We start from the raw sequence: 23,023 nt of genomic DNA, 5'->3' as shown, positions 1-23,023 counted from the left end.
TGACAAAGGATGTGGAAAAAGCTAATGTACTCCATGCTTTTTTTGCCTCTGTCTTCACAAACTAGGTCAGCTCCCAGACTGCTGGACTGGGCAGCACAGTCTGGGGAGGAGGTGACCAGCCTTCCGTGGAGAAAGAAGTGGTTCGGGACTATTTAGAAAAACTGGATGAGCACAAATCCATGGGGCCGGATGCGCTGCATCCAAGGATGCTAAAGGAGTTGGTGGATGTGATTGCAGAGCCATTGGCCATCATCTTTGAAAACTCATGGCGCTCGGGGGAGGTCCCAGATGACTGGAAAAAGGCTAATGTAGTGCCCATCTTTAAAAAAGGGAAGGAGGATCTGGGGAACTACAGGCCAGTCAGCCTCACCTCAGTCCCTGGAAAAATCATGGAGCAGGTCCTCAAAGAATCAATTCTGAAGCACTTAGAGGAGAGGAAAGTGATCAGGAACAGTCAGCATGGATTCACCAAGGGGAAGCCGTGCCTGACTAACCTAATTGCCTTCTATGATGAGATAACTGGCTCTGTGGATGAGGGGAAAGCAGTGGATGTGTTATTCCTTGACTTTAGCAAAGCTTTTGATACGGTCTCCCACAGTATTCTTGCTGCCAAGTTAAAGAAGTATGGGCTGGATGAATGGACTGTAAGGTGGATAGAAAGCTGGCTAGATTGTTGGGCTCAATGGGTAGTGATCAATGGCTCCATGTCTAGTTGGCATAATTTGTTGGGGGAAGAGTCAACATTCCCCTTTGTAAAGGGAAATCATGCCTCCCAAATCTGCTAGAATTCTTTGAGGGGGGGGGTCAACGAGCACGTGGACAAGGGTGATCCAGTGGATATAATGTACTTAGATTTTCAGAAAGCCTTTGACAAGATCCCTCACTAAAGGCCCTTAAGCAAAGTAAGCGGTCATGGGATAAGAGGGAAGGTGCTCTCATGGACTGGTAACTAGCTAAAAGATAAGAAACAAAGGGTAGGAACAAATGGTCAGTTTTCAGAATGGAGAGGTAAATAGTGGTGTCTGCCACGTCTGTATAGGGAGCAGTACTGTTCAACATATTCATAAATGATCTGGAAAAAGGGAAGTGGGAAAATTTGCATAATACAAAATTACTCAAGATAGTTAAGTCCAAAGGAAACTGCAAAGAATTCCAAAGGGATCTCACAAAACTGGGTGATTGAATTTTACCTGTCATTTTGTTGCCCAAAGTTGATAACTCCAAAGTAATGCACACTGGAAATCAATCTCAACTACACATATAAAATGATGGGGTCTAAATTTGCTGTTACCACTCAGAAAGATCTTGGAGTCATTGTGGATAGCTCTCTGAAACCATCCACTCAATGTGCAGTGCAGTCCAAAAAAAAAAAGCTAACTACATTTGGGAATCATTAAGGGATAGATAAGATGACAGAAAATATCATTGCCACTATATAAATCCATGGTATGCCCACATCTTGAATACTGCATGCATCATCTCAAAAGAGGAATTGGAAAAGGTTCAGAAAAGGGCAATAAAAATGATTAGGAGTATGGAATGGCTTCCGTATGAGGAGAGATTAATAAGACTGGGACTTTTTAGCTTTAAAAAGAAACGACTCAGGGGGGATATGACAGAGGACTATGAAATCATGACTGGTGTGGAGAAAGTAAATACCGAAGTGTTATTTATTCCCTCTCATAACACAAGAGCTAGGGTCACCAAATGAAATTAATAGGCAGCAGGTTAAAATAAACAAAAGGAAGTATTTCTTCACACACAGTCAGCCTGTAAAGCTTTTTGCCAGAGGATGTTGTGAAGCCCAAGACTACAACAGGGTTCAAAGAAAGACCTAGATATAGTCATGGAGGATAGGTCCATCAATGGCTATTAGCCAGGATGGGCAGGGATGGTGTCCCTAGCCTGTGTTTGCCAGAAGCTGGGAATGGGCAACAGGGGATGGATCACTTGATGATTACCTGTTCTGTTCATTCCCTCTGGGGCACCTGGCATTGGTCACGGTCAGAGGACAGGATATTGGTCTAGATGGATCTTTTGTTTGACCCAGTATGGCTGTTCTTATGTAGAACAATTTAGTATGGCTGGCAAGGAACTCATCACCTGAAGTCATGAGGCACTATGACAATCTGGAAATTCCAGGGACAGAGACAAACTTGATAGTACCTTGAAGCTAAAATTAGAAACAGCATGTAGGCATCCCAGAAGTTGATGGCAGAGAATTCCCCTAATGAACCACTTCAGGTCACAGATTGAAGTGTTGTCATCCATAAATATGAAGTTTCCAGATACTTTAACAAGTGCCTAGAATCAGCCCAAGGTACTTCAACCAGGGAATATTTTTCTATCCAGTCTCTTCCTGAAGGAAAAGGGTTGGTTACCTGAATTCCTGGCAGGGGCCATTAGATAGCCTGAATTGCTACCTGTTAGACTGAAGAGCCTGCCATCTCATTTCTGTTCCCCCATGTAGGCACCTACCGAGTGATCAAGCCACTGCTTAAGGCTACTTAAAGAGAAGGTTAGGGAGCTCAGTCTAACTGATCACTCTAAGGACATATTTTCCCATGCTTCAATCATTCAAATCACACTTCAACAAAAATTATTAAAGATCCAGAACACATGACCCTATGAAGGGAGACTGAAAAAAATTGGGTTGGTTTAGTCTGGAAGAGACTATTGAAGAGGGACATAACAGTTTTCAAGTACATAAAAAAAAGAATACAAAGAGCGGGAAGAAAAATTGTTCTCCTTAATCTGAGGATAGGACAAGAAATAATGGGCTTAAATTGCAGCAAGGTTTAGGTTGGACCTTAGGAAAAACTTCCTGTCAGGGTGGTTAAGCACTGGAATAAATTGCCTTGGGAGGTTGTGGAATCTGTCATTGGAGATTTTTAAGAGCAGGTTAGACAAACACTTGTCAGGGATGCTCTAGATAATATTTAGTCCTGCCTTGAATGCAGGGGACTGGACTAGAAGATCTTTCCTGGTCCCTTCCAGTCTTACGATTCTATGTTCTCATGGCTCTTCTCTGTTCTGTATTAGTAACCTGTCTTCTTCATTATTTACCACTCTCCCAATTTCCTGGGTCATCTGCAAACTCTTTCAGTGATGATTTTATGGTTTATTTCCCAGGTCACTGAGAAAAACAAACATAAGGCCAACAACTGAACCCTGTGAGGCCCCGTTCAAAACGCCAGTTACTGACTGTTTACAGTTACATTTTGAGATCAGTTAGCCAGTTTTTATTTCATTCAGTACATGCCACATTAAAAACAAAAACAATATAAAAGGGGGAAAAAAAAAAAGTCATGCAGATATAGATGCATTCCAAAGAATAGCCCCAGGAGGGTTCACCTAGCATCAGCTGTCAAATAGGGCCAGGTCAGAGTACAGCTTCAGAATTAGGAGACAGGGAGGGAATAATAATGAGTCAAGACTGAAGCCAAACCCAATTACATTTGGGGGAGGGGAAATACATGCCTTCTGGATCCAAGACTGCACAGAGGCCTAACCCTAGGTTTTATAGTTCTCAAGCAACTGGATTAACATTTCTGTACTAAATTCCAAGAAGTCACATTATTCAGTAAAGCCATAAGCACTACCATGCCGGGACAGGTTTTGATTAATACACAGGTACTGTGAGGAACAGCCTTCTCAGGGGCTTCTTTCAGAGGCTGGAGAAATTTCCAGGAACTCAGCATTCACATCTAGTAATGCCAAACACTTCTTCCACTAGAGAGAGCAGGATCCCACCACATTTTGTATGTCCTCAGCCTGAGGGGCAGTGTTTGACTGACTCTGCCTGAGACATGGACATGCCTTCAGAGGTCCACTATGCAGGACCAGTGCTCCCTAGTAAGCTGCATGCATCGGGAGTAAGAGCTCCTCCTATAAAAGAGAAGCAAGAACCTCCCCTGCAGTGCCATTTCTTCCAGATGTCAGAGAAATAGGACACACTGTTCACAGCACTTGTGGAAGAATCTGTGTGTGATGTCAGGAAAGAGGCTACTCAAGCAAAGTAAGGCTAGGTCTATACTACCGGTGGGAGGGAGGGGGAGGGTCGACCTAAGATATGCAACTTCAACTATGTGAATAGCATAGCTGAAGTTGCGTATTTTAGGTCGACTTACCTGGCTGTGAGGACGGCGGCAAGTCGACCGCTGCTGCGCCGATGACGACTCCGCTTCTGCCTCTTGCTGCGGTGGATTTCCAGAGTCGACGGCAGTGCCATCGGGGATCGATTTTATCGTGTCTTCACTGGACGCGATAAGTCGATCCCTAATAGATCGATAGATACCCCGATCCGGCGGGTAGCAAAGACGTGCCCTAAGGTACAAACTGAAACGTAGCCTTATTTCCCAGGCTTAACACTTATCAGCTTCCAAAACAAAGCCAGGAGACAGCATGAGAATTACTTCCACTTGCTGGAGCCAGAACAGGAAACAGTGCTAATGCAGCAAGCAAATATCTGTTTGGGAAAGCAACACTAGAGCCTCCCCCCCAACCCCCGATCTTCCTTCAGTTAGCTAATGAAGTAAAAGCCACTTGTACTCGTATGAGAGGATAGTGAAGTAGTCATGTTTCTGTATAACATCCTTAAGTATAATCTTTTATAACAGTTTTGAATACTTAATATTTTGGCAACATAGTAAATAGCTAACTTAAGTCAGCCGGAAGTCTCAAACTACAGCTTTTTTATTATAAACAAAAATGAGGGTATAAGTCAATTCAACAAAGCTTTCTTTTTACACCTCAGAAAGGATGCTGACCAATATTAGAAATGCTAGTGCAAGTTGCTGGAAACAAAACTGATGGTCCAATGAATTGCACACATTTTAATAGCTGTTGTATGTAGGACTACCAGCATACAAGTGTTAACATCCTTGTCCCCTCAAACTTAACTTATATTTCTAAATTTAAAAAAGAGCTGGGATTCAAGCTCATCAACAGGCTTAAGTCACATGACTCCCATTTTTTCTATTCTAACAGATTCCTAAGTGAGTGAATCCTGTGAATCCTCCCCCAATGTCACTGTTCATAAATACTTCTGAAGTGGTGAGAGGAGGGTGCACGCACACAAACTGAAATGTGTCATCTATTTTTTATTTATTTTATTTTTTTTTAAGTTGTCACACAAAAGTTCATTTTTATGTCCCTCTTTACTATTCAAAGTAGAAGCAATCTTTTTATATATATAGTTAATCATGTTAAAGTTAATTTAAGAAATCATAGTCACCACTTCAACAGAAAGTGTTTTTAAAATAGTTATGCTAATATCTTTTTAACCACTTTGAACTTTGGTTTCAGACACAGCCAAAGATTTCTCCTTCCACTAGTTTTCTGAAGAGGATATTGTCTTCAGAGGAGAGACATGATGGATGAAGACAATAGACATGCTCTTTGCCTGGTCATAACAGCCTAGAGCAATTTCCTTCTCTACTTCCATCCTAGATGCTTTCATGACTACACAATTATTTAAGATTTAGTGCTCTCCATGCCAGCTGATTGAAGTGAGCTTCAAGCCATTTCCAGGAATTCACATGGAGTGCGCCAATAGCAGAGATATACAATGAAGCATCTATGAAGTTAGAAAAACTTGCAATACAAAACAAGTGTGATGCAGTCTTGTGCGAAGTGCAGTCAACACCATTTTTACTCAAATATTTGAATATTCAAAAAAAAAAAAAAAATTCCAGCCTTACTACCATCCTTTTGACCTGTTGTGGACATGAAGGGTCATCTACCTTCTATTCACTTCTCAAAAGTCACTTTAAGTTTTGATATGCAAGTTCTCCATGACCTGTAGCTGTTACAGGGAAACATGCCTCCTGCATGCTCTTCTTATGCTGATGAAAAAGAAGCTAAACTGTCTCTTTCAAGTGTATGTAATGACCATGAAGAGCCATTAATGGTTTACATAATTATTTCATGCCGATATTTAGAATTCAGAGCTGAACTAGTAATTAATACTGTTCTTCCCCTCCCCCCTATGCTCCAGGTGGCATGGATATTATCAGGTCCTCTGGGTGTTTCAAGCTGTGCATCATTATAATTTCAACTTCAAGTCAAGAGGGAATTAAACTAGCCATGTAATAATGTACTTTAATTACTGTTCTAAACAGAGAACACCTGCATGCATTGTATTTTGTATTGCAACTGTGTATACTAAAAGGTAAACGTATAATCAAAATATAAATGTCTTATAGTTTCTCCAATGTATGGCAAACATTTTTGCAAGAATTATTTTTTTAATTCTTAGCAATTTTAATATTCTAAAATAAAATGTTGTAGCATTGTAGTTTAATAGCTTAAGTAATTAACAAATATTAAACAAAAAAAGTTAGATGTATGCTTTTTAACAAATCCTCATTCTACATACACATCCAACAAGACAAGAGACCTGTTTTTAAGTAATTAGAACCTCCTGCTAAAAGATGAAACATTTATCCATTCAAACGTGCAATACCGGACAATGTCCCTATGTAGGCAGCTTAAAAATAAAAACAAAAACTCTGTACTATCAATATGAAATCACCCCTATTTTGAAAGGGCAAGTACTTGAACGAGTTTCCCCCAATCCTTGGCTTCAAGCTAGTTCCTAAAAGAGTACCAATTGCTACTGCTTCTGTGATATGGCCAAGTGAAGAACTGGAATGAAGCCACTTACAACCATCAAGATGTTAACAGCTCTTCATCACTTTTTAAATCTAGTCCTATAACTTAAAAACTATTTCCAAGCACTCCTAGCACAGCATTGGTCACAATTAGTAACAGCAAAACATGCAACCACTAAAAAAAAAAAAAAAAAAAAAAAAAGTGTGTTTAAGCTGAAAAAGTGTCCAGTTTGTCACGGCCTCCTTATTCATGGTTGCTCAATCCAGTTTCTTGGCAAGCTAATAAGTAGGAATACTTGATTTTGCAGAATAGCAGCTTTTGATCTTATTTGTGACAATTACAATCCATGATACTTTGGCTGATAGTTCTCATGAGGGGCAGCAGGACCTAGTGGTTAAAGCACAGGGATTTGAGTCCAGAGAGCCAGTTTCTCTTCCAAAGTTTGTTTGTTTTTTTTAAATGTGCAAGTCATTTAGCACCCCATTTTCCTCTCTGTAATAAAAAAATAATACGGCCTTACTTCATAGCACATCTGTGCAGTGTGAAGTACAAAGCTTTGAAAGCCTCAAACAAAAAGGCACTATATAAATATGGCGATAGTTCTCAGGATATTCAGGACTGTGATCCACCTTGTTACCCCCTGCCTCCAGTGAGACTAGCTTGTGCTTAACTAGATGCCAGTTCCCTGACACCTCCTGCCTGCTAGTCACCCAAATAATCCTCTCCGGGCTATGCCAGCCCTTACTTTGCCTCACAGATTAACAATAGGTGCACCTCAGTTCCCAAAACCCTTTGAAGCATTCCCTTGAAGTGGACAGCCCCTCATTCACCGAACACTTACTAGGTCTGCTGCCCCCAATGGGAACAGCATACACACCTTCTTGATTAGTTCAATTTACGATCAGCTCCTTGTACAGACGCCACAGCACAGATATTTATAGTGAAAACTGTAAGTTTATCATCAAAGCTCAGGATTCAAGAGAATGAGTAATGGAAACGGAAGGGTTACATATAGAACAAAATCAATACATGCTTTCTAGAGCCTAAACTAACAGGCTAACCTCCTGTCTAGAGCAGCCTTTTCTTACACTTAGCCTTGGTTGGAAACACTGCAAAAGGCTGATTGTAAACATGAGGTCCATTCACTTCTTAGGTGCAGGATAACAGGGTGCTTTACCTGTCCCCTAGTTATAGTCCAATAAACCTTTGACATGCACCCTCAGATAAGGCTTTTTTCCCCTGCTGTTCCTTCTCTTCCTCAATCCTTCATCTGCATTTAGCTCACTCAGACTGATGATTGCGAGTGAGACAATACTCACTTTACATTGCAACAGACGGATAAACATCTCTGCTCTGACAGGAAACAAGTTGTGTGTGTGTGTGTGTGTGTGTGTGTGTGTGTGTGAGAAACATACACACACCCCTCCTTACATAGTAGCAGTACATAAAATTTATGACAATATTCCTAACCAGTGACACCTGTTTTCCTTTCAGAGTGGTAGCTGTATTAGTCTGTATCAGCAAAATCGAGGAGTCCTTGTGGCACCTTAGAGACTAACACATTTATTTCAGCATAAGCTTTTGTGATGAAGTGGGTTCTAGCCCATGAAAGCTTATGCCCAAATAAATGTGTTAGTCTCTAAGGCGCCACAAGGACTCCTCGATTTTGCTGTTTTCCTTTGATATCCTACAGGATGTTCTTTGGTGAACCAGGATGTAATATACCAGTCTCAGGAAATACTTGTAAACTCTATGCACCCCCCTAAGGTTGCCAATTTTGATTGGACATATTCCTGGAGGTTGCATCACATGATTATCTTTAATTAAAAATAATCCTGGACGGCTGGCAACCCTGACCCCCTCTGTGCCCCTTTGCCAGCTGGCATTAAGAGGTTCTTGGATCACAAGTGTAAATTATTTCCCACCCCCCTCTAGAGGACTTTACAGCTGCACAAGGCTAACGGATCTCACCTCCCTATTCCGCCCCACCACCACATTTTTCTTAAATGATGGTTTATAATACAAGCTATTAGAAGACTTTAGAAATAATGTTACTGTACCAAAATTCATTCTGTAGTCAGTGTGAATTTCATATTGGAAAAGCTGTTCATTGCTTATTTTGAGAAGGAATACACATGTATACTTTGCTAACTGAAGCTGTTCTTTAAAATGTTTAATATTTGCATCTTCCTTTCCAGTTAAAAGGTAATGCTGTGGAAGCACTATGGGCTATCAAAAAGGACCTAGAAGTTGGTTATCCCGATCGCCAGAAACCAAGTACAGTAGAACCTCAGCAATGGAGGTTGTGTGTAACTCTGAAATGTTTGTAACTGAACAAAACGTTATGGCTGTTCTTTGACTTAATGCAGCTTTGAAACTTTACTATGTGGAAGAAAATGCTGCTTGTAACCATCTTAATTTAAATAAAACAAGCACAGAAAGTTTCTCTACCTTGTCAAATTTTTACATTTTTTTTAGTCGTTTATGTTTAATACTGTACTATACTGTATTTGCTTTCCCCCCCCCGCTTCTTCTTCTTCCTCTCCTCTGCGCTACTGCCTGATTGCATACTTCCAGTTCCAAATGAGGTGTGTGGTTGACCAGTCAGTTCATAACTCTAATGTAGGTCCATAAAACCTCACTTACATAATTCCTTTACCTATGCAGTGTCCATATACACAACAGTTAAAAATCCAAAAGGGCAAATACTATATGAGCAAAGACACTATGGATTGAAATCCCAGCAAGACAAAGCTCACCATTCAAATTGCAATTAATCCCTAAGAACACTTGCACTGTACAAAATTATTTCCAGAATGTGGGGCAGATTTTATCAGATATTAAAAAAAAAAAAAAGCAAGGAAGACTGGTTTGCTCTGCACGAATAGAAGAGACCCTTTCCCAGAAAAAGGCACTAGCAGTCCAATGAAGTACACAAGCAATAGTTACCCAGGAAGATTAGTGAAGAGACGAGTCATAACAAGTAGTCACTGAAGGGCAAGAAATTTAAGTTTCACATGTATCTAGTTTTAAACCTAAGATAGGGGACTGGAACAATTTCCAGTATCTTAAAGCAAAAAGCATGTTAGAAACTATAGCAGCAGAGATGACTATTCAGGGGGAATAAAAAGGTAAGAGGAAGATTCCCCTTTGAAAATAAAAAATATATACATGAATGCTAAAAACAGTACAGTCTAAAGAATAATACAGGGAATAAAAAACCCACCAGACAAGATGTGCAACAAGGGACAATTTTTTTAAAATATATACACTTTAAAACTTAAGTAAACTGCAATCTATTTACAGCCTGCTTAATACGCCAGTCTTATCCCAAGTTTTTAAATAAAAATAAATAAATAAAAGTTACTTCAGAGAGCAAGCACCTGTGCATCTGTCCAAGGGGCATATAATTGGTTATTCAAGAACTATTAGTCTGTTTCTTAGCAACCTCTGTAAGCTCTAATCAAGTAAGGCCAAGATTGTCATTTATCCTTGAAATGCCATGCCCCTTTCATCTAATAGAGGATTCTAACTGCTATTAGGCAACAAATAATAGTTTTAGCCATGGATAAGATCCATGCTCACTACACATTTCAGCTGAGAATTCTTTCTGATGCCAGAGATCAGGAAAGCTCTTCACTATATGCTTTTCCCTTTATTTCATTTAGCTAACAACTGAAATGCTGACTGCTGAAATAATCCATTTTCTTCCTCTCAATTTGTTTAGATGAACTGCCAAGCTAAAACCACTCAAACTAGGGGCTAAGTGTTTGTAGTTGGATCCTTTGGGAAGAAAGTCACTATATAATCAGAGTAATTAATCACTGGAATAATTTACCAGTGTCATGGTGGATTCTCCATTGCTGACAATTTTAAAATCAAGACTGGATGTTGTTTCTATAAAATATGCTCTAGAAATTATTTTGGGGGAAGTTCTATGGCCTGTACTATAGAGAAGGTCAAAGGAGATGATCACATTGATCCATTCCAGTCAGACTCTATAAAGAGGTAAAAGAGCCTGGTTCACGAAACAAGAATTTTTGCAACAGTGAATGGTCTTCAGTATGACTTTATATAAGAAAAGCATCTTTATACCGCAAGCAGCAGTACGGACATGTTTCCAAGCAAGCCATAGGATTTGGAGATTATACTTCATGATTCCCCCAAGAGTATTTAAGCCCCCAGAACTTTTGAGATGGGTAAGAGGATTATTTTATCCACCATAAAATGCAGCCATTTCAATGTGGAACACTGCTGGCAGAGCAACACTATGGCAAGAGTTGAGACTAAATAGTATGTTGTATCCAATTAAAAAGCAGTTAACTTAGGTAGCAAGAATGAAATTATCCAAGTAGGAATTTGGATATATGCCACTGAGGACTGAACTGACCCACAAACACAGTCTCAGTGGATTTCTGATGGCCTCTATTCTAAAATTCACCCAAGAATGTTCCATATGACATTTTGTTATGAGTTGATCCCTACTAAATTAAAAGCAACAATCAAAATGATTTAGATACCTACTAACCAGAAGTGAATGGTGGTACCAGGAGCAAGGGCCAGGACAACTCACTGGTACGAAGCTTAGCACTCTGACACACCTCCACTGAAAGGAGCAGGATGGCAGGATTCCTGAAGAGGTGCTCTCTCTAGACCCTGTTCAGCAGCTCCATCTTTTAGATGATCCTCTGCTAAGTTTTGATACATTTGAAGCCCCACCCTTGCCCCCATCCCATTCCTGGAAAAAAAATATTTCCTCTTTCAACCTAGGAGCTTCCTGGCTGCTATAAGTAAGCCAATAGGGTGGGGAAAGAAGAAGAAACAGCAGAAAGTAAGTTTTTCTTCAACTACTGTACCACATCCCCTCCGCCCATGGAGTAGCATCATTGCTTGCTTCTGCCAAGGACTTTTCAGTCAGCATCTACACAAAGTTGACATATGATCATTAGTTTTATTCCACTTACTTGGGGGCAGGGGGGGGCCAGGGGAAAGAAATTTATAGGCACAAGAGTATCTACAACTGTCGGCAGATCAAAGGACAGTGCTGCATCTAGTCACAATTACTTTTTTAAAATAAAGTTGGTTGAGGTAAAACTACATCTTGTCCTGTCTATGCTTAGTTTTTATAACCTTTTATAGTTAACTCCTTGTAAAAACACTTTTCTTGCTGTAGACATAGCCAGAGTGGCTTCACACTTCATAATAGGGTCAAACTGCTCAAGATAGTATAAGTGGAAATGATACAGAGCTTCTACAATAATAAATTGTGACCGATAAGAACCTCCTTTCCCTCCCTTTATCCTAGGTTTATTTTGTTTTGTTTTTTTAATAGGATTCTTTGATTGCAGATGGACTATATATTAGAATAAACGGATCAATGCACATGTCCTGTATACTGCAACAAGAGTGTAACGATCTCATTGATGCACTGCCTGGAGTGCCTTCTGAAATGGACGGATACCTGGCAATCAGAATTTCTTTCACATCTAGAATACTAAAGCCTGCATAGTCTGAATTAAGCTTCAGTATCCTTACAGAAGAGAACTTTAGTAAAACATTGATGTGTCAAAGAAGTTTTAAATGTTAGAATTCTAGGTTCAGTTATGTCTGAAATATGCAGAGGACATCAAGGGTTACCTTTCCATTGAAATTTGGAAGAGAGGACTTTTCTATAGGTACACGAAACTTCTCTCTTCATACTTTCTGCTCTGGGAAAGCTGCAATATTAGTTGTTGGTACACACAGCATGCCAGTAACAAAAGCTTCCCCCCCCCCTTTTTTTTTTGGTAAGTGGCACCTGCAACTACCATTGAAACCAAGTGAAGAAGTCCATACTCAGCATACCAGAAAATCAGAGCCTAGATCACCGTTGCACAAATGCAGCCACCAGAGCTGCATGCAGCCACTAAGGGGTTTCCCTGCAGCCACAGCAGGTTCCTGGGCAATGGGGGTGGGGGGGAGGAGAGGGAAGAGATGAGAGCATCAGACCCCCCCTCCCCTTTTCCTCCCTGTTGCTCCTGCATGCGCCACCTCTCTGGAGACACAAGTGGGACAAACAATGCTTAAAGAGCAAGGTGAGGAGGGGGTGAGACGATCGGCTGTGGGGGAGGAGGCGGCGAGTGGCAAGATAAGTGGCAGGCAGGGAGGGGAGCGAGGAGGCAAGCAGGGGGAGGGTGAGGAGGCGAGTGGCTGGGGAGTGGAGAGAGGAGGCAAGCAGTGAGGCTGGGGGGGCTGGCAGGGTAGTAAGGAAGCGAGCCAGCAGCAGGGCGAGGAGGTGGGGGTTGGTCTGGCTGTGAGCAGGGGAGTGAGCCAACAGCAAGCAGGGGTTCTCACGGCAGGCAGGGGGGGGGAGGAGGTGGGAGGAGTGAGAAGGTATGCAGGAGGCCAGCAGCAGTCAGGGGTGGGGAGTGGTGGTGAGGCAGTGAGGGGTGAGTGCCTGGGCAGTGGGTAGAGCCCCTGACTCCACCCCTTCCCTGCACATCTCCCCCCACCCCAGCAGCCAGAACCCCAACCCCCCCTGCCTGGAGAAGCCCCAAGCGCCCACCTTGGCCTGAGGAGTCCCAGGCTAGCCAAAGCCCCAAGTCCTCCCACCCCCACCTGCCTGGAGGAGCCCTGGGCCAGCCACAGCCATGCCTCCCCTCCCCAGACATGTTTAATTATTTGGACTTATGTCAAAGCATTTTCAAATTTACTTCAGAATTGTTGTACAGACACCCACTTCTACCAAAAAAGCAAAAGAAACAATAAATAAATAAAAATAAAAAAAACAAGAACGTGGAAAGCACCTTATTTGTGTTTCCATTCTGTTGGGTACAGTACAGAATAGAGATAACTGTGCATTATTTTTTATTGAGTTTGCAAAAAACCCTAACCCTTACATAAATAAATTACAATGATTTGGATGTATATGTGCCTTGCAGCAGGGTGGTGGTGGGGTAAGGGCTTCTGCCCAGCAGGGAGGGGGATCTCAGGGCTTCAGCAGGAGTGTGGCTGAAACCCCAACCCTGGCAGACACCTCCCACAGGGCTGAATCCCGAGCCTCAGCAGATATGCCCTGGCTCTCGAACATCTGAAGATTGTCATGTGGTTTGGAGGGTCAGTAATTTTGGCCACCCCTGGTTTATAGGGAAACAGTATGGTCAGCACGGACTTCCATTAAAAAAAGCTACAGTCAAGTTAAGTTGCATAGATATTTTATGTTTGCAACCAATGTGTAGCTACCAACTACTTCATTTTTCATATTAGTTTCCTGTTATACTGGCCTAATTCATATAATGTGCTTATACTGCACCTATCTCTGAGAACTTCAGTTTGTTAGATGATCTTATGTTCACTTTCTCTCCTTCCCCTCACCCACTCTATTCTATAGAAAGTTTTGTTGTTTTAAAACTTGAGTGTCAATGGGGTTAAGAGACAGCTTGTCAAAAGTAGGAGGTTTTACATTTCATTCGAAAGGCATTTAGTTTGCATCATTAACTTGGGCTGGTCCCATGGAAGACTGAAAATGACATGACCTTGAATTTGATCCAGTAATCAATGGGAATCCAGTGAAGAAAGCATTGCTGATCAGAGATCCCAAGTGCATTGCATTATGGTAATCCGTGGCTGAGCGACAAAAGAATGGCTCACTGCAGCCAGACTCAGAACTGAGAAGATGGGATGCAGTTTCCTAGCCAGGGGTGGGAGAGGCATTTTCCAACCAAAGCTATTTGGGTGCCCAAAGGCAGCAAGGAGTCCAGGTAAATTTCAATCCAATCTCTTCCAATCTTTAATTCTGCCCTTGCTACAACCATGCAGCTCTCAGATTTTGAGTTAGGGGAGTCTACCTGAGCTAACTGTATGTGCAGGATTATGCTTAAGTAGTAGAGAACATCTAAAGAACAGGTTTAAATTATATATTAAAGGTGTAGTGTCACATGGATCTTAGATGTACTGGTGCAGCCAAGTTAGTCTTTCAACACTTTTGGGTATGATATATTCCACACTCTAGTTCAAACTTGATCTAAAGCATAAACAATTCCAGACATTTGGATGAGACGGATCACCCTAGTATCTGGGTACAGCATATAAAACTTAAGAGTTAAAAAAAAACACCACCACACTTTCATACATAAGATCCAATACCTGAAAGTTCCCCTCAGTCCTACAAAATTTTGACTGAGAAGGACCCTTACAGGCTAGATAAGAGCTGAAACACTTATGGAAATCCTGGCCACATTCCAAAAGCATATGGCACACTAAACTTCTGGCAAGTTCCTGGAGGTAACAAATAGAAAAAAGCCTAACCACTCAGGATTCAGGATTTTGGAGACAGAATCAGCACTTTGAATTTTACCTAGAGAGTTTGACAGCACACTGGTGTAATATGCTCTTACCTGACCATCACATTCAAGGGTCTGAAAAATGGGGGGGGGGGGGGGCAACAACTGGTTTTCCATTTCTCTGTTCAAAATTTTCAACTTCAAGACCTGTCAGTATAATACACCTGCATGTTTAACTCAACTGCACGGCCAGATAGAGTACCAATATATTTAGTGCCTGGTGCAGAAAAGTGAAACATTTTTGCCATGGAATTCACCATTTCATGGAATGATGTAGAGGTGCGAGATTGCATGGCTACAGAAGACCAGACACAATGAAGCCTTGAATGCAACAGTTCACACCTTTTAGAGCTATTGTTTCAGCCAGGAATCACTGCAGCGGTTTACACTGGTTCACACTTGCAAGGTTCTCTGCCACCATAGGGGCTGAAGTACTATTTCATAAGAGGACAGAGGAATGGTAGCAATCCCAACACTGTTTTGTTGCAACCCACAGGTGGAGAAGTCCTGGTCACCATTCTAGGATATCAGTTAGCCCTCTGATAGGTCAAGATGTGATCTAGTGTGTTAAGGTGCTACACTTTTTTTTTGTGCACAATAGCCTACAAGATATTTGCAAAACATTGGCATACATGCCCATCTTCTTGGCAGAGACCTTACACATACAGCTTGACTCTCAGAGGAGCTGACCTCTTACAGAGCAGACACAAGTAAGCCCCTAACAGGTAGGTGGAGGGGGGGGCAGAGAGAAGACAGACCCTCTTTTTGAGAAATATAAACATTTCATTTACAGCCATTGTTAATTTGCGATATTTAGCAAGAACCTAGCCTTGGATAATTAGATACTGGTTATTTTGATAATGATTATGTGTATCTTCCAACTAAGATTCTTAGGAGCTCCTTCCAAACATTAAGCCTTACCAATGTGATGGAGAGTCAGTATTAAGTGACCCAACTCCCAACCTTTTGCTCTAACCATTAGTCAATACTCCACCAGTTAAACAGGCTGTGCTGGGTTAGCCCCATTCATATATAATACACCTTTCAATGCTTCTCTCCTGATCAAGGTACAAAACCAATTTTTAAAATTAATGGAAGCCTATGCATTTTGTGGAAATGCAGGACCAATTATTATATTCCTGCATCTTCAAGATGTTTGATAGTATCTCTTTAACTGGGGCTATTTCAGAAAGTCTGAAAGCTACCTATCACTTATTTCTTACATGTCACTTACCAGTTGCCATGGCAAACTTATTCCAGAATCAATCCATCAATTTAGGAAGAGCCTGTTCTGCAGCAAGAGATTAGACTCAACTATAAATGTTATGTTTCTCATGATCTCTTGATGCAGACAGTTCCCAGTAATGTAGGTTAACACAATGCATTGGGCAAAGAACCTACCACTTTAAAAGTTTGTGGAATGTGAGCTTTTAAATATAAAAATCCAGTAAAGCTGAACTTCTGCATACAGAAGCATCCCAATTGCATTCAAGATTGAACACTTTTGATTTTCAACATGCCTTGCAATGAAGTCAGTTTTCAGTAGTATTTTAGTCAGATGTTGAAACTTCTATACTTAGAACACAAAATAAGATGACAGTGGTTTAGAAGCAATTATTGCCATCTATGCAGTTTATATTTATGAATCTTTAATATTTCAGTTATAACTTTATGTAGTTCTTTTAACTTGAGATGTACTTTTATTTTAATGAAGTTAAATTTGTTTATTGATAATCTTTTACATGTTAAGCTTCTCAAATTTTAGAGGAGGGAGGGGAGAGTTGAGGTGGGTGGGTGAAGAAGACAGCTGTATTGTTCTAGCTGTTCCTTAATTTCTCCCACTGCCAAATTTCTGCAAAAGACATATATCCCAAGGTAGCAATTTTAAGAACTTTTTGGCAATATCCCAACCTTCTCTTGAAAACGGATCAAGCTACAAAGGTTTAATAAAATAATAATAATAATAAAAAACCACACTCCCCTAACAGGAAACAGGGAATGAGCAACTGACACTTCATATCACCTGGTAGGGATCACTGAACTCAGGTGTTTCAGCTTTATAGAACAGAGTGGTTATACCTCAGACTACTCTAAAGAAGACTGTCCTTTTAAAAGAGACTTGAAATATGCAAATCTAATTGAAAAGTAGTATGTTTTATTACAATAAAGCATCTTAACAGCTGAAAAGGGTGTTTCTATTAACAGTTATATACATTTCATTTACAGCCATTGTTAATTTGCAATATTAAGAGATTACACAGAGGGAAGAATACTAGAGACAAGTTTTCCTCAGTGTTCAATTTGTCCTAAATCAATACTAAGAAGTTAAAAACCAGTCTCCTTAACTAGGCAACCAAGCCTTCAATTAGTGGCCAGTAATAGGCTGACCAGTAAGTGCACATATACCAATTTATTTATATTAGGTGATATTTTATCCAAAGATTTTTATATTTTTTCCCCCTGGCTTACACAAGAAGTTTTAGGCTTCAAGTCCCTTGGTGACAGTAGATGCCAAACCAAGTGCATTTTATGTAAGTTAAGGATATGCTTTCTTGCCCTCTTTAGTGGCATCTCCTCCAACTTGATCAGCAAGTGACATTACTCATTACTGGTATGAGTATGTGCATACTGATGTGCATAAAACTAGCCTCATGTTAAGAGTACAGCAAGTGATAGGTATGCCAATATGGAGAGTTTACACAAAGTGACTTGTTTTGAAAATGGCAGTTTTAAGAATTTGATGTTTGAGTCATTAAAGCCAACTTCTTGAGGACTATTCACCAATGAACACAATTCAGCTCAAAAATGCAATTATTTCTAGCATTTATGTTAAAATAAAAAGTCTTACATGAACTGGGAAGTCTTTCAATTTACTCTTGTTCATCACAGGTCTAATTGTGTAATGTATCACGGAAGTCTGGCATTCCCAATACCTTCCTCTTAAAGCTTGACACTCGTGATGAGGCTACAACATACCAGTTTAAATGCAGCATATAAAACAGCTTGGGTAGTTTTTAAAGCTGTAGTACAGCTAGTCTACAGTTATTTTTAGAGTTAAGGGTGGGCAGGGAGAGGACTTTATTCCTTCCAAACTCAAAATGCAAGCCACCCACCAAACTGCATTTTGTGACTGGTTGCACTGTTTAAATAAATTACAGGTTGCTTTGCAACAGCTGCAAAGACACACTGGAAATGAAACACCAAGTGTTTCAGCTTCAGTGCTTCCATAAAGTGGTGTGGGTAGTGGTGTAAAGGATTTGATGGTTGACAGATATTACTTGGGTGCTGGAAGTACTGTACTAAGTTTGTCTGAAGTAGAAAGCCCTGTTAGATTTTAGGACTTCTTCAGGATACAGAAACACAGTAGATGGTAGCTGCAAGATAGGAATGCGCTTATTTTGACAACAAACAAAATTGAGCTCAGAACCTGTATTATGAAGACTACCCAATTCTCTGCCAGTTTCAAGAAGCAGTACTTGAAACTGGCACAATAAAATAATGAGCTAAATTACCTCTACTTCTTCATGCACCTCAAGTATAAAACGTTTTCAGGTGCTAATGTTGCTCACTTAGCTTACTCAAAGCCAAGTTTATAATTTCACCTCACCTGTATTTTACAGCTGACTTTTTAAGACAGAAAGCATCTTTATTTAATCCTTTATCACATTTCAGCTAGCTGTTCAGTCATCAAGTATCATTTATATAGTATTCACCATAGTCCATCAGCAGGGAGCCTTATAATTCAATAGAAGACTAGGAAAGAGTTAAGAGTTGCATTGGCCATTAGAAGCTAAGCCACTTTGTACACAGAGATCAACATGTAAGAGCTTGTATCCATTCCAAAGTTCTTCATGTGGATTTAAACAGCGAAAAGTTAAAGTATCTTTCTAAACTGAAGTATCCCCTCTCCCTTTTGTACTACAAAAAGCCTGTTTAAAACTGACCAGCTCCCCCATTAGTGGGAACTGTTCGCAGGAGGAGTCTTCAGTACTACTGAGGATTTAAATGTTGTGGGACTTATTTCTTTAGCATGACCAGTCTTGGCTTCATCATTTAACACTTCCAACGACTGAGGATTTCCAGAAGAGGAAAATCTTACAAGCTTTGCACAGCCCAAGGCAAGCATGGAGCCAGTCACTTGTTGTTCAGTACCAATGTGCTCGGCCCGAGAACTGCCATAGCCCGGGTTCACCCACCAGTGTGAGGCTCCTAGCCTAGGACACGCTGCCATGACGAGTCCCCACAACTCCGACACTAGCCAAGCCGCACCCCCACTGCCGAGCAGAGCCGAGCGGGGCCTGCAGGATCCCACCTGCCTGGCGCGGGCCGGGAAGGCTGGAGTTGGCTCCCTGCTCGCAGCCTCTCCCGAACTCACCCCGCTCCCTGCCACGTGACACCGACCCCTCTTCCCCTCCCCCACGCCAGGGAGGCCAGTCCTTGGATTTCGCGCCCCCCCCCCCCTCAGCGCCAGGCAACGTCACTCTTGGCTGCTGCAGCCCCACACCCCCGGGCAGGGCGCCGCCAGGAGCCCTGAGACCGAGGGCAGCTCCCGGGGGGGGGGGGGGGGGGGGGGCGTGACCGGCCCAAACCCACCGCCCTGCCTCAGCCCCGCCCACAGGGGACGGTTCCCAGCCTCCGCCGGTAGGTGGGTGGGGCAGGGCTCCTGGCGTCTAGGCGCCGCGTACCCCACACGCCTACCAGGCCAGCGGCTTCCCCTCCCAGCCTCGGCCCCGCCCACTGCTGCTCCAACGGCCGCCCGCCAGCCACTTCCTCCCGCCCCCGGGGCCGGTCTAGTTCCAGAAGCCGAGCAGCTCGCGCCCTTCGCGAGCCGCCGCACGCGCTCTCCACTCACTCCCCATAGCCTGGGGCCAGTGCAGCGGTTGCCGCCTCGCCTCGCCTCCCCACGCCCTAGGCTCACCGTGGTGCACGCGCCCCCTGCCGGGAGGCTCCCTTCAATGCATGCCCTATTTAACTGCAAGCAGGCAGCACCTTGCGCCACAAACAGGGGAGGCTCCAAGTCTGTGCAAAGCTGCAGGTCCTGCAGCCAAAAACAACGTATCTCCTTCCATGCAGAGGCAAATGCGTTTTGCATGGCTCAGTGCCCACACCTGGAATCTGCGAAAAGCAGGAGCGGTCACGCAACTGATTCCCCAGCTGCTCCCGCAGGACTGAAACACCCTTATATAGGTACTTATGGGATTTATTTATTTATTATTACACTGCAGCCTGTGCTTTATATCTACTACTGCCACAAATACTCCGAGTCACTAGACTGCAGCCTGTTGCAAGCGTTTCTCGAATGCCTCCCTATCATCACATAAGGGATGTAATACAGCTCCCCTAGCCCTACAGATCCCGATCTGCAAGACCAATGAAATCGTTGCTGGTGAATAGGGGAAACCCCAGCTTTGCAAATGTACATGCAAACAGCAAGCGTTAATATTAAACCGGGTAACCATCACCTTCCATACCTCCTCTAACCTCCACAAGCAAAGAGCACACACTCCCTTCAGTAGTTTACTAGAGGGACTGCAGCGCAGGGTGGAAGGAAAAAGGCAACTCACATTAGAAAGTGGAGAAACGAACACAGGGAGGTCATAACTATTCAGCCATCCATTAGCAACCATCGGGGAAAACCCCCTATTTCCTAGTTTATTCCTTCCAGCCTATTCAATGCACCAAGAAAAAGGTTTTTGCTTTGAGGAAATTAAAGTGTTATAGAAAAAGGGACGAGAGTCAACCTACCGGCCATGCAAACTGAAAAGGTATAACAATCCTGCCCACGTCATGATTTTTGCCCTGATGAGAATATTTGTTGCTGTTCAAATAAAAAGTATTTCCACCGAGAACTGGGGTAGATCCGGATCCGTAGTTGCAAGGTCCAATGGGCGTGATCTTGGCCTGATATTCCTTTAAACAAACTTTCACATAAGTATCACATTCATCCCGGGTACAGTTCAGGTTCTGGGGACTTTTCATGCCATCACAACATTCCCCATTCAACAATTCTCCGTTTACATTCTTCACCGCGTTAAGCTGCAGCTCGAAATAGCCCGTGGATTGGGACACCTAAAAATAAAAATCAAAGGGGAGTCAACCTCATTACTATAGCGTCTTGGGAAAGTGCATGGAAGTTTGCAATCAGCCAATACAAGGTTTCCTCCCAAGCCTTCCAGTAAAGCGTTTTGCTATTAAAATTCTATTTACTATAAAATAATACATCTAGAACTGTAGAGCTGTTACTGCAGCAATACAAACAGCTGCACTAGGTAACTGCACTGCAAAAGTACTGTACATAAATAATCCACTGCAAGGGATATAGACATTTTAAAATCCCTCAAGGCTGAATAAATTATTGATAAAGGTATGAAAAGGAGATGTATACAGAAGTGAGCACCCAACTCCTGAAATACAACAGTAATTATGATCTCTGCAAATGCAATCCTTCGTTTTCATACAGAACCGCTTAAAATAAAATGGGTGTGAAGGACATGTAGCTGCAAGTTGTAGATGTTCTTCTAACACAGCATATTGATTTCCTCCCCCCTCGTTTAAACCCACGGATCTAATGCCATGAACAGGAGACTGATTGAAAGGCTACACAGACAGAAAGAAGCCATGGCAACCCCCACAATGAGATCAGGGTTTTAGGTCTAGGAGCCATGCCCCAAAAGGGGCAATGCTAAAAAGACAGATACCTCTGCCTACGACATTAAATGCATTCCCTCTCCTCCACCGCACCCCATTTGGTGGGAAGGTAAATCCCTTTCAGGGAGGAAAGCCTTCTGCTGCAGCCCCCAGGACATTTCCCCACCACTCTGCAACCGGCAATCTTCTTACCTGCACCCACAAAGTTAGGAGCAACACCAGGCTCAGTGCTACTGTGAGGGGAGCCCAGTGCCGCCTGCTAGAACCCAGCATGCCTGCTGCTCCGAGCCGAATGGTGCTTGATCAGAGACGGGCGAGGAAACCAGCCATGGACCGGCCGCTGCTCGGAGCATCGACGGCGAAGGTCTTTACATGCACAAGGCGGAGCCTCCTGTGCGCTCTCTGCTGCCCGGGAAGCTTTCCCCACCGCCCCGAGAGGTGCAGGGCATGGGCTGTCAGCACGGACCGCCTAGAGTGCTCCCGCAGCAGCAGCGCTGGTTCGCAAGCAGCTCGGCTCGCTCTCTGCGCGCCCGCACTGCACGAACACCCAACAAGTAGGTGCCAGAGTGACAGCTTCATTACCCATTAGTCACCGGCGCCTCTGCCTTCATATTAATGAGGGGGACGGGCCCAACCCAGGAGCAGGCGGGTGTGGCCACACGGCGCTGCTCCTGTTCTTAAAGGGCTGGGGACTGGGAGACCGCCGGAGATGGGCACAGCCCGAGGGCGTGCGCGCTAACCATAGCCCAGGGGTGCATGCCGATTAGCCGCAGGGATCGGGAGTGCGCGCTGTACGCGCCAGTACTTCTCATGCGCGCACATGCAGCCACCTGCGCGCCGGGGGTGCCCTATCCACCACGGCGCGGTCACAGCTGCGTGCCCTGTGGATTGTGAGAGGTGCGCCATCAATCGTCCAGCGGGTGTGTCTGGGGGTGGAAAACTTTACCAGACCGTAGCAAGCCCAGAGCAAACTGGGAGGGAGCGATAAGACAGCAGCTAGGGATAATGCACCGCTTAGCGGCCCAGTCCTCTTCCCTTCCCTGGCCCCACCTGCTGCTGGCAAGGGAAAGGCTGGAGGAAGTTCGGGGAGTCCCCCCCCCTTTTTTTTTTCTTCAATCCGCCTTTGGGTAATGAGACATGTGACGTTACCCTCTGGCTGATAAAAAGGAACATGGATTTTCCTTGTCTTCCTCACCACCCAAGAGCCCCTGGCCGCGGGGAAGACGTTGATACTACTCTACTTCCCCCAAGTTTCCTGCTAGCTCGAGAAGGCCGGCTTGCTCTGCCCCCCATCTACCAGCCTCCTAGCTGCTACAAGGGGCGACTCCAATTTCTGCTCCTCCATTTTTGTGGTCGTCCTCCTTTCTGAATGGCTATAGTCCCGACTTCTGCTGTTGTCCACAGCTTTCCCAAGCAGCAGCCGCCGCAGAGTGAAATTG

General features: G+C 43.2%; 1 protein-coding gene across 1 annotated transcript in view; it reads right to left on the bottom strand.

Moving 5' to 3' along the window:
* The window catches only part of JAG2 (jagged canonical Notch ligand 2), a gene marked incomplete in the record, with an annotated part of 92,386 nt that extends 70,217 nt beyond the window's left edge, over window positions 1–22,169 (bottom strand). Inside the window, 3 exon segments of the mRNA XM_034768884.1 lie at window positions 20,682–21,005; window positions 21,777–21,884; window positions 21,887–22,169. Of these exon segments, the coding sequence (XP_034624775.1) occupies window positions 20,682–21,005; window positions 21,777–21,884; window positions 21,887–21,937 (483 nt within the window).
* Window positions 22,170–23,023: the final 854 nt, after the last annotated feature.

Source organism: Trachemys scripta, chromosome 4 (genome assembly GCF_013100865.1).
Source record: "Trachemys scripta elegans isolate TJP31775 chromosome 4, CAS_Tse_1.0, whole genome shotgun sequence".
In the NCBI taxonomy this organism is placed as follows: Eukaryota; Metazoa; Chordata; order Testudines; family Emydidae; genus Trachemys; species Trachemys scripta.
The sequence above is the reverse complement of the archived record's forward strand: the minus strand, read 5'-3'. Positions and strand labels throughout refer to the sequence as shown.